Genomic DNA, 12,865 nt, shown 5'->3' with positions numbered 1-12,865 from the left:
TCAGACTGTCGAGCAGGTGGGTGTTTTAAACATTGATGACAGAAAAAGAAAAAAATGTGCGCAATACACATGATTGAAGCTGGCCAATCACAGAATGCAGTTGTCAGACACTTAGGTAAATCTAAAAGTGTGATATCCCGAATGATGGAATGATATCGGCTAACAGGTGGGGTAAAGATTAGGGTGGGTAGAGGAAGGCTTAGAAAGACTACCCAGGCAGGACTGATATAGGTGCACCAGTGTGTTGATGAACATTTCCGAGGCAAGAGAATCAACTGGCTTTAAAAATCCAGTTCCCACCCTTGCCAAACTAGGCTGGAATTCCTGGGCTCATTCGTAGCGCCACCAGTAGCTATTACATGTTATATCCCTTCTAAGCCTATCCTTTGGACCAATCAGATTCCACCTTCCGTATCACTTGCATTTGCTTCAAACAAAATGGCGGCGCCCAGTCAAGACGATCTGATCAAAACTCAAGATCTATATTGAGATAAAACGGGTCTTACATCGCAAAGTGCATCAAATCACGTGAGCACCTTGATTAAAAACATGAAAAGATTTGTAAAATATCTGTTGACAACGAGTTGGCGGTACATATATTTGCAAATCATGCAATCGACCAAAATCTGCATGACAGTTTACGTTCCGGATTTTGATTTTGATGCGTGATTTTGATTGGACTATGCATAGACTTGTTAGGCCAGCCAAAATGTAACTTCAAAATACCAGCCTAGTTCGGCAAGGGTGGGAACTGGACTTTGATAGTCAGTTAACTCCCTTGCCTTGGGAAGATGATCCATATTAGAAGAGTGCAAACAATTTCATTTCATACAATGTTTTACATTTACAAGTTTATTACACCTTGAAATGTGTTTACCTGCATGAATATCTTCTGTACTCCCCCTTCACTCTGGAAGGGGGTCTCGAACAACTGTGTGATGGGTTTGTTGAAGTAGAGGAGGTTGATGTCCCCGGAGTCCACACCGAAGGCTAGCAGAGACCGATTGTTGGGGTTCTGGTAGTATCAGAGTGCACATCATTATGTTGGGGCTGAACCTTCTGGGATATTGTACATGTCTCGGACAGGGAAGCAACACATTGATTAGGCCTTCTTTTTTTTTGTCTGTTTAAATATTTTTTTCTCAAACTGTGGGTCAGGGTTGAAATAAAATACAAATATATTAACACCTTCACTTATGGTTTTGGTCTGTAAAGAAGTCAGGTCTGCAGAGTAAAAGAAAAATGATTTTCCAACTCACTATTATGTCGCATGTATCACTTGTCGGCCAGGCAGGGAAACAATTTTAGATTATTCTATTTTCTTAAGAGTGACTATCTGGCTTTGGGGTAATAAAAACTGAAATTTTCCAAAAATCTCTTATGTTCCGTCTTAGATGAAATTCTCATGACTGGAAAACAGGATGTTTCAAAAACCTATATCCACTGAAGAAGAAATGAATTATGTTTGATACATACAAATAATGTTCCAAATCTTTTCAAAAGCCTTTTTTTCTATGATAGCCTGCTAGTAGAGATAATAAATGGCTCAAATCAGACAATTTTGAGCTGATACGTGAAATAAGTAATGAGTAGGTGTTCCTGTCTGTAAAGACCTCCTACCTTCTGGTCATACCAGTAGTCAAAGCAGTAGGGTACATCAGTCATTGCTGGAACAGAGAGACATGCAGATGCAAGCTTCAGGTGAACGATACTGTAGGGAAGTACTACATGTATATCAATACACAGATGTGTTGCAGGGTATGTGAAGGAAAAATCATGTCATGTAACATTACGACTGTCGTAAGTCTGTGTTAAACTATGGGAGTTGCGACAGTTGTAATGTTAGTATCGCTTTGTGAAACGGGCCCAGGTACCTCGTTTCATCCACGAATAAATCCTTGCTCAAACCAGACATCTTTTGCTTGTTGTTCCTCCCAGTACAGGTGCGGGTCGTTCAAGTACACGAGCATGATATTCCAACAAATACACTACACTACTGATAGAAACAATCAATGAAAATATAACTAATAAAGTATGGTACGCTCACTTCTGACACTGCTGTCTGTATAGTTTCGGCTGTAACATGTAAAGGCATAGACCCGTGTAGATCCAAGGTAGCATAGGTCTTCAGAAACTCATGCTTGCGTAAAGGCGACTATGCTTGTCGTAAGAGGCGACTAACGGGATCGGGTGGTCAGGCTCACTGACTTTGTTGATGCATGTCATAATATACCATGATGCTCAAGATGTCAGTCACTGGATTGTCTGATCCAGACTTGATTATTTACAGACCGCCGTCATATAGCTGGAATATTGCTGAGTCCGGCATTAAACAACAGACAAACAAACAAATTACAGGCATAAATTTGTTACCAGTACCTACCAAACAAATGGAATTCTTCAAAATACTGGGTGGTGGAAACATCATAGAAGCGAATGTCTCGACTCGTAGATCCGATGGCAATCTTATGACAGTTGGGCATGTAGACGACGTCTGTGATCCACATCTTGAAGCGACGCTTCTGACCTATTGTCTCTGTGGTGTCATCCTCGATGACATAATTCCTCTCATACGAAATGTTGGAGTTCCACACACTCATACCCCCTTCCTGCAGAACATGAAGTATACAACCTTACAGTGGTATCAGGTGTGCTTTGGGCCAGGGTCAATTTGCTGAGCAGAGCTGCATCCCTTAGCGGTGCCAGGAACCTATGATAATAGGTTCGAATCCCAGATTCACTCTTGGTTTGTCAGTACCAATTATATTCGGCCTTGGTGTAAACCTGCATTATATCTGGCCTTCCTCCTAAATTTAGCTAACACGGCGTTAGAAATTGGCACTTGTCCTATAGTCCTTGCCAATTGCCCAATCGTTAAGGTATCATCAAGGCTAGTTGAAATTAGCCATTTTAAGGGATTTGCTACATTAGTGAACATATTAAAACATGTTACTTTCTATCACTGTAGCACGCTATGACATAACTGAAATACTGTTCAAATCACATAAAACTCAACTCATTCATTCACTGTTCAACACAGTGTTAAACTTCACTCTCTAACTCACTCGAGATCACTGCAGTGGTGTCAAGTCAAAAGATGACACAAGGTAAAAGTATTTTGTGCAGAATTTCTGCTCAGTTTACATTACCAGCATGATCAGGCAAATCAGGGAATCATTTCACTGATGTCAAAGTAATTACCTTCTATTTTATACATTCCAACAGATATTTAATGGCTATTTGCCAGACAGAGTTCACAGAGCACAAGTAGACAGTACCAAGATAATGAAAGGTCGATAATTGAAAAAACCTGCATGAATCAGGTTCAGCATATATGCAAAGAATGACAACAAAAATATTCATTCTAAAACATCAACACCAGACAACAATCAGACTCTACACCTAGGTGTGATTACACCTACCTTACTTATTGTTAAATATCGGGTAGGGTTTTCAACAGATATGATCTTGGTTGTAGTTTCTTGCTGCAAATAAAGACATCTTGTGATGAAACGACAAAATATACAACACTGGAATTAAATGTACCTCGTATTGACTACAATAAAGTACATCCTGGATTGTCCAAGAGAAGTTCTACACCAGCTGACTGATCAGACATAGAGGATATTATATTCGTGTTCATGACCATGTTTACGACACTCGTGATGCTTGTTATAAGGGGAATCATAATGGATTTGTTGGTCAGGCTTCAGTGACTTGTGTCAAAATTTGTCCCCAGCAACCTAAGCTTGTCATAAGATGAGGTGAGGTGAAAATGGGTTTAACGTCGCGTCCAAGATTATTACACTTATATAGCAATGGCATGCACATGTGTGTGTGGCTGCTTGTACTAGTCCGGACTGATGCCGATTTATAGTGCTTGCCCACTGAGATACCATACCGCAGTTTAACATGAATACCCCACTCAGACACAGTATACTGACTCTGAGCCGACCAGTCCTTGTTTTAGCCCCTTAATGCCGAGCGCCAGACAGGGTAACAACAAGTACCATCTTTTAACGTCTTTTGGTATGACGCGGCCGGGGATCGAACCCCAGACCTTTCACTCTCCGGGCGGACACTTTACAACTAGACCATGGAGGCGGTCCTTGTCATAAGGGGAATCATGATGGATTTGTTGGTCAGGCTCGGCGACTTGGTTTAATGCATGTCATCGTGAATTGTCTGGCCCAGATATCATCATTTACAGGCTGCCATGATATAACTGGAATACTACTAAGTGTGGTATGAAACAACAAACAAACGAATGTTCCATGTTCTCACCCTGTTGTGTACAGCATGTCTGATCTTGGGCTCCACAAGGAAGGGGATTTCCTTCTTGGTGCGGAGGTAGTCGTTTTCCCGGTACAGCAGCAGGAGATAGGTGCAGAACTCATCCCAGTCCACGTACCCGTCACACGACGTGTCGAGCTAAACACAAAAAACATGGCAACTACCACATCCATTGAGGATCATATATTATGGTAACACATACTGACAAATGATGTGTCAAGGTGAACCAAAAAAACATGGCATCCATTGAGAATCCTATACTGTGGTAACTTGTAGGGGTGTTTATTGAAGGCAACCATTGCAATTGTGGTACAACCACTGTTATATACTCTCCACTTCTGACAGGGATACATTTATCTTTCCATGGTAAATAAAACAGATTCTCATATGTCAAGTGTATGATTAAACATCATGTATATCTCCATTTTTGTTAACCTACACTTACACTTGGATCCATTACCGCAGTTCTGGAAAAAACATCCCCTTCCCCTGCCCCCAGTACACTGTGTACTGAGAAACATTATCATACCTCCATGTCAGAATGATGAGATCTGATTGGTCCATGTGATCTTGATAAAATACTATGTATCCCGCCTTGGAGGGAAATAAATTTTCAGCAGGTGAATAAATCCCTTATACCCAGCCACGAGCAAGTCAGGCTGCACGTAGATTTCTGAGAGGCAGAATAAATCCCTAAATACCCCGATTTAAAGCAAAAAGCTGCACGCTTTTTCAAGTCAATGGAAGTCATGTGACATAGCACAAGTTAACCTCGAGCTCAGCTCAATCGAACAGATGCTTTCAATCAATTTTGAATTTGTGTTAATTCTTTTACAATGTCATATTTAAACATTTTGGTAAGATAAATTTGGTTTATTACTTGTCCGTGAAGAGATCATCCGTTTAATAAAGATACAGCTGTATTACACATTGTGTAATACCAAGACGCATGCTTATGTACTGTCGGAACAAGTTACACAAACAAATATTGAAAGCTCCGAACATCCCTTGGCTTATTCAACGACATTGCGTGTGGAGATGATAAATTGTTTCGCCGATGGATCTTGCAACAAAATTCCACAAATTACATTATCAGGTATTGTGACGTGATTGTAAACTTTGTGGTTCAGAGCCCCGTTCCACAAGAAGTTTGTACTGTAACGCAACGACAGTCGTAAGTCTATGTTAACGTATGTGAGTTGCTATGAAACCTTAGCACTACAATAACTTTGTCGAACGGATGCCTGAATTCTAAAGGTGGACCGTTGTATGGTATTAAATTAATATGTCTCAAAGTTTGACGAGTTTCGAGTATTATTCTGTTAAACTTAATTGGATATTATGCTGTATTCTGTATGTGGCAAGATCACTTGGGGTAGATAGTGTTTTATGCATAGTATGTATCCCTGCTACACTGACCTTGGTGAAGAGCCTCTCCAAGTAGTCATCATATTCATTGGTCTCCAGCACCTTGGATATGGTGTTTTTGAACTCTTCCACGTTCATACACCCTGGGGTCCTCTTGAAGACCTTGGCAGGGAAGTAGCCGGTCTCCTCATGGATGAGGATGTCCTCGGGGTCGTGGATCTCAAACTCGTGGAGCAACTGCTCCAGATGCTGCAGCTTGATGTGCTCCTCAAGGCGGACATTCTCAGCCTTGTTGAAACTGAAATGAACAGTTTACTATTTATTGAAGGTGGATGTGTTTGATTATTCTGTTTCAAGTGATTTACTGCTTGTGGTTATTCACAGGTGATCTTCTACAAACTCAGGTTGATCAATGACTTTATTCTGGCCACTACTACCTCAGACACCAACAGTAAAAAGACATTTTTCAGACCTATCTTGCTTGTGTACAAAACTATGTCACCTATCCACAAAGAAATAGCTGCACAAATTCAAACGAAGGCACCACTGTCATAACTATTTTGGATCCTTGCCTTTAGAGAAAAACAAAAATACAAAAACAAGAAAGACCAGAGGGATTCTCCATCCGCACATGATCAGGACTATAACTGTCACTGGTGTGTCTGGTCTAGATGTGATTATTTACAGGTTTCTTTGATCATCGCTGGAATGCTGCTGACTGTATAACATTAATGTTTTTTCCTATGTAATGTGCTCCTTGATAAGGATATTCTTAGAATATATTTCTGGATAGAAGAGGTTCCCGGGAAAACTACGTGCATGAGTGAGTGAGTGAGTATGGTTTCACGCCGTTTTTAGCAATATTCCTGCAATATCACGGCAGCGGACACCAGAAATGGGCTGCACATATTGTACCCATGTCGGGAATTGAACCTGGGTCTTCGATGTGGCGAGCTAACACTTTAACCACTAGGCTACCCAACTGCCCCCTATGTTCATGAGGTGAATAATGGATTGGTTGGTGATGGAGTCGATTTGTGCTCATAATAACAGTCATCAGTTTACCTGACCCAGATTTGATTAATAACAGGCTGCCGTCACATAGCTGGAAAGTTGTCGAGTATGGCAAAAGAAACAACTGAATGAATAGAGTGTGTCCATTCATTTAAGTGGCGGTCGGGTAGCCTAGTGGTTAAGCGTTCGCTCGTCACGCTGAAGACCCGGGTTCGATTCCCGACATGGCTACAATGCGTGAAGCCCATTTCTTGTGTCCCCCGCCGTGATATTGCTGGAATATTGCTAAAAGCGGCGTAAAACCAAACTCACTCACTCCATTCATTTTAATGAAACAGTAAATCCCGAGGCTAACCATTTCAGACTGCTTTTGTCAACACCGATTCGTTCAGCAATCTGGTAACCAGTTGGTTCTGTTTGGGTTCACACCTGTAGATCTAATAACATTACAGAGGGACATACTATCGGAGGCAAATATGTTCACATATCATAATAACTTTCATAAATAGTGACTTCTTAATTCAAGCAGGGCATTGTACGATACCAAATGATTCTCTCATGTCATCTATTTCACAGTACCTCTTAACCTTAAACATAGAAAAAAATATTTTGAAAATTTGGTAATTCACTTGTATAAACTGTGCTGTATTTAATAAGTGTAACAGAATCAACACTTTTTTCAACAGATTTCAAATTAATCACAATGTGCAAGAGCCAGTCAAACAGTCTAGTAGCACCTCGGTAATTCAGACTCTGGTTGACAATGGCTCTTGCTTTCTGTGTGGTATGATATCTTTATGTCAACACAGAACCCTGCTTGATAATCACTCTGATCAAGGGAGGTAATCCTGATTAATCCTCAAGTCAACAGCCACTAACCGGGTGAACAACATGATACTGTTTGAAGAAACGGCTGTTAAGCATTATAGAAAACACTCTTTAACGTAATAGAAGGGATTCCCCTGTTGTATGTATACACACGTACCTTTCTGACATAAAGTGTAGTTAAGTGCAGTCCCCAAATGCACTCATAATACTGTGTTTACACATCAATGTTGTTAATAGTTGATATATTTGTGTGTCAATATCTCATGGATCTTTGTACTGTTTACTGACAAAGTAAAAGGTTGATCTGGAAAATCTTTATGGAAAATTATAACCGATATCTCTAAATTAGTTTAAAAATACTATGTAGAGTAGTGTAGTATACTTCTCAAATGAAGTTAAGGAACACTGATTCTTCATCATACTTAAGTTAATCTGTCATGGCATGATGCAGTAACTATAGTAATGAATGAGGTGTTCTTTAAATATAGTATATAACGCTTAGAGAGGGTACACCTTCCTGCGGCAAGGGAGTTAACTGACAGTTCAGTTTCCACCCTTACCGAACTAGGATGCAATTATGGAGTTATAGTTTGGTTGAACTAACAAGTCTGTGCATAGTCCAATCAACATCTAGTCTGTAAACTGCCGTGCAGATTACGGTCAATTGCAGAATTTGCAAAGCATGTGTTCAGATAACTTAGCGTCAACTGATATTTTCCAAATCTTTTCATGTTTTTAATCAAGATGCTCACGTGATTTGATGCACTTCGCGAAATATTATTATTATTATTATTATTATTATTATTATTATTATTATTATTATTATCATTATTATTACAATATAGATCTTAATTATCGATCAGATCATCTTCACTGGGCGGCGCCATATTATTTGAAGCAAATGCAAGTGATATGAGAGGTCGAATCTGATTGGTCAATATGAAGGACATAGAAGCGACATAACTCGTAATAGCCACTTGTGGTGGTACCATCGAGCCCAGAAATTCCAGTCTAGTTCAGCAAGGGTGGAAACTGGACTTTTATAGTCAGTTAACTCCCTTGCCTCAGGAAGATGGAGAAGGTAATACATCATGGAGGGTGATTTCCAGTGAGCCATGCATATCATGTGCACGACTATTTTGCCCTTTATCCCAGTTGAATCTGTTTTGGCAGATAATCAAGACTTACAGATTGCTGACGTTTTATATTTTAGCAGGGTTTAAAGCAACACTATGATCAAAACATTTAATCATTTGTTTTCAGAAAGGAAAGAGAAAGTTCCGTTACTGTGTTGTATTATACAGTTCGTTTATTACTTCAGTAGGAAAATCAAAAACAAACAATAACCCTAAAAAAACAGACCCGTGAAGATCCGGGGTAGAATAGGTCTTCAGCAACCCATGCTTGCCGTAAAAGGTGACTATGCTTGTCGTAAAAGGGGACTAACGGGATCGGGTGGTCAGGCTCGCTGACTTGGTTGATTCATGTCATCGATCCCAATTGCGTGGATCAATGCTCATGATATTAATCACTGGATTGTCTGGTCCAGACTCAATTATTTACAGATCGCCGTCATATAACTGGAATATTGCCGAGTGCGGCGCGTAACAACAAACCAACCAACCAACAAACCTAAAAAAACAAGCTTCGCATAATTCAATAACTGAATCATCAATTACAGTTTGCACACAACAGATAATGTTAAAGAAACTTTTCTGAACCGTCAGTCTAGCACAACTTTTCCTGTAATGAATTTGAGAAATGAAGTAAAAATAGCTCCAAGTCAGGGGTGTCACTTCTTCAATCAAGATATCAAACATGTTACTCACTTTTCAGTGATAATCCTATCCTTTGAATTGTCTGACTCCACAAATCCAATCTTAAACACTTTCCTTGGCATGCCTATTCTAACATAATTGACCACTTAAACCCCAAAATCCAAATCAAACTATCTTAATTGGAGCACTTTGTCAAGCTTGTCCACACAGCCTGCATAACTATCTACTAGCTGGGCTTAACTGGCTTATGGGGTTCCTAACTGTAATACTATCCCCATATTCTGCTATTTCTCAACGATCAGTGCAAGTAGAGACGAAAAGCAAACAGAGACATGATTTTTTCTTGAGAACAATACACGCACCTAAATCAATCTTGTGTGGTTAACAGAATTCCAATCCTTTCTACACGCTTCAAGGTACGTCTATTCAGTTTCTTCACCACCCTGTCCTCTTTTGTCTATGGAAAGTATTAGGTGACAGAAATAGTTCTATTTTCATGAAGCCCTGATAACATTGAGTTCAGGTGCAAATACAAGTGGCTTGCTTCAATGGAGAATTTCACTGTGTTGTTTATACGATCAATGGGACTAAAACTGAAATGAAATCAAGGACTATGATGCACAGCTTGCTACTCAAACATTTATGTTAAGCCCACATAATCTTATTTTTGTAGTTAGAGTTTTACACAAAAGTTTTTTACTTAAATATTTTTTTCAAAAGTAAAAGTTAGTTAATAAAGAGCTGTCTTTCATTAAATACTATGTCTTATTTGGTAACCTTTCTGTCATATATGTTTATATTCTGTTTCATCAAACTTCTAAATTGCAAGGGGCGGTTTGGTGGCCTAGTGGTTAAAGCATTCGCTCATCAAGCCGAAGGCCCTGGTTCGATCCCCCACATGGATACAGGGGCTCCACCATGACATTCCTGGAATATTGCTAAAAGCGGTGTAAAATCATACTCACTAACTCTAAATGCCCATCAAAGACTGTCTGTTATATTTGTTATTCAAATTGTTTACTTGATTTTGCCTGATGCATTTTGAATATTGATCAAGAAAAAAGGTTAAAAAGGGGGAAGTGCTCTGGCTGAAGTGGAATGTTAAGACTTCCCTGATCTCTGATGATGAATGTTTAACTGAAAAGTTATTAGCTATGAGAATGAACTGCTTTAAACACAACTGAGTGAGTTCTGTGGATTCTGGAACAATCCTAAGGTTTTTAGACTATGTTCTCTCTGGACAACCTCTAAAACTGCCGGACAATCAGTTTCATGAAAAACTCATGAACAAACCCAATCTTAATACATGTTTGTTTGTTTCTTATTTAACGCCGCACTCAGCAATATTCCAGCTGTATGACACTGGTCTGTAAATAATTGAGTCTGGACCAGACAATCCAGTGACTGACATCATGAGCATCGATCTACGCAGTTGGGACACGATGACATGCATCAACCACCCGATCCTTTCAGTCACTTCTTACGACAAGCATAGTCGACTTTTATGGCAAGCATGGGTTGCTGAAGACTGGATCTTCATGGCTCCTCAAGAACAGGATGATGGAAGTATGTAAGACTTGAATAGTTGATGCCTGACTCAAAGACAACCACTACATGATAACCTGATCATCTACTGTGGCTTCAGGCAATGAGATGGATATAGGAACTGTTGGAAAAATTGCTGAAAGAAATTTGAAAAAAGGAAACCATCTTGAGTGAGTGAGTGAGTGACTTTGGTTTAACATCGCTTTTAACAGTATTCCAGTTATATCACAGCTTGTCAGCTTAATGTGGGAGGAAAGCCCGAAGTGATGCAGGTCTCAGAAGTTTACCACTTCGGTGAAACCCACGAGCACGGGTATGGTGCTGACAAACCTAGAAACATAATCGGGGCGAACCGGGATTCGAACTCACAATCATAGGTTTCTGGCGTGCCCAAGGGACGCAACTCTGCACAGCGAAGCGCGGCGCTAATGACGACTGGGCCACCTGTGGCCCTCGAAACCATCTTGACATTAAACTTAATTACTGCTACATCTATTTGTCTTCCTCGGATGGTTACAGCCAGACACAAAGACATGGCAGTGACAGGGAAGAACAGGTAAATCATACCTGGAAATACATCATCAACTTTACCTTGATTTGTCCTGCACTGGTTTGTTTCTATTCATCCGTTTCAGGAAGAATTCCATTTTGTCGTGTGAGTGAAGCACATCCAATCAAATGAATGGTCACTACACTGTTATCCCTCTACCATGCATGACATGTTCATATACATAGATCATAACTCTCACACTGTCACCATAAGGAAGTCTCACACTGTCACCATTAGAAAGTCTCACACTGTCGCCATTAGAAAGTCTCACACTGTCACCATTAGGAAGTCTCACACTGTCACCATTAGGAAGTCTCACACTGTCACCATTAGGAAGTCTCACACTGTCACCATTAGAAAGTCTCACACTGTCACCATTAGGAAGTCTCACACTGTCACCATTAGAAAGTCTCACACTGTCACCATTACAACGTCTCACACTGTCACCATTAGAAAGTCTCACACTGTCACCATTAGGAAGTCTCACACTGTCACCATTAGGAAGTCTCACACTGTCGCCATTCGAAAGTCTCACACTGTCGCCATTAGAAAGTCTCACACTGTCACCTTTAGAAAGTCTCACACTGTCACCATTAGAAAGTCTCACACTGTCACCATTAGAAAGTCTCACACTGTCACCATTAGGAAGTCTCACACTGTCACCTTTAGAAAGTTTCACACTGTCACCATTAGAAAGTCTCACACTGTCGCCATTAGAAAGTCTCACAGTGTCACCATTAGAACATCTCACACTGTCACCATTAGAGAGTCTCACACTGTCACCATTAGGAAGTCTCACACTGTCACCATTAGAAAGTCTCACACTGTTGCCATTAGAAGGTCTCAACTGGCACTTTTAAAATGTATCACACTGTCACCATTTGAAAGTCTCACACTGTCACCATTAAAATGTATCACACTGTCACCATTTGAAAGTCTCACACTGTCACCATTAAAATGTATCACACTGTCACCATTTGAAAGTCTCACACTGTCACCATTAAAATGTATCACACTGTCACCATTCGGAAGTCTCACACTGTCACCATTAAAATGTATCACACTGTCACCATTTGAAAGTCTCACACTGTCACCATTAAAATGTATCACACTGTCACCATTCGGAAGTCTCACACTGTCACCATTAAAATGTATCACACTGTCACCATTTGAAAGTCTCACACTGTCACCATTAAAATGTATCACACTGTCACCATTAGAAAGTCTCACAATGTCCATTGGAAAATGATTAACACTTGGACTCGAAGATCCATAGAAGGCCGTATCAAATATGGCCTTTTTTGTCTGATTTTTCCAAGTAAATACATCAACAGAATAAATCAGAGACAAAAATCAAAGCTTCTTTTGAGGAGAATCTTCAGTTTGTAATCCAGTAAGATCGGTACAACCAGATCACAAAGTGATAGTGGCACATAAACTATTCACAGCCGAGATACAACAAGTGTTACTGGAGAAAAATAAACAAAAT

At 40.0% G+C, this 12,865-nt stretch overlaps 1 protein-coding gene across 1 annotated transcript in view; it reads right to left on the bottom strand.

Annotated features, from left to right (window-relative positions):
* Positions 1 to 12,865, bottom strand: part of LOC139467409 (cilia- and flagella-associated protein 337-like) — an 80,998-nt gene that overhangs the window by 22,484 nt on the left and 45,649 nt on the right. Inside the window, exons 4-9 of the mRNA XM_071248967.1 lie at positions 5,713 to 5,959; positions 4,285 to 4,431; positions 3,423 to 3,485; positions 2,384 to 2,609; positions 1,621 to 1,667; positions 878 to 1,015 (exon numbers count right to left, since the gene is read on the bottom strand). Coding sequence (XP_071105068.1) covers positions 878 to 1,015; positions 1,621 to 1,667; positions 2,384 to 2,609; positions 3,423 to 3,485; positions 4,285 to 4,431; positions 5,713 to 5,959 — 868 coding nt within the window. The remainder of the gene's footprint in view (positions 1 to 877; positions 1,016 to 1,620; positions 1,668 to 2,383; positions 2,610 to 3,422; positions 3,486 to 4,284; positions 4,432 to 5,712; positions 5,960 to 12,865) is intronic.

This window comes from Haliotis cracherodii, unplaced genomic scaffold (genome assembly GCF_022045235.1).
Source record: "Haliotis cracherodii isolate W230 unplaced genomic scaffold, xgHalCrac1.p SCAF_2, whole genome shotgun sequence".
Lineage (NCBI taxonomy): Eukaryota > Metazoa > Mollusca > Gastropoda > Lepetellida > Haliotidae > Haliotis > Haliotis cracherodii.
This window is presented reverse-complemented; position numbering and strand designations above follow the sequence as displayed.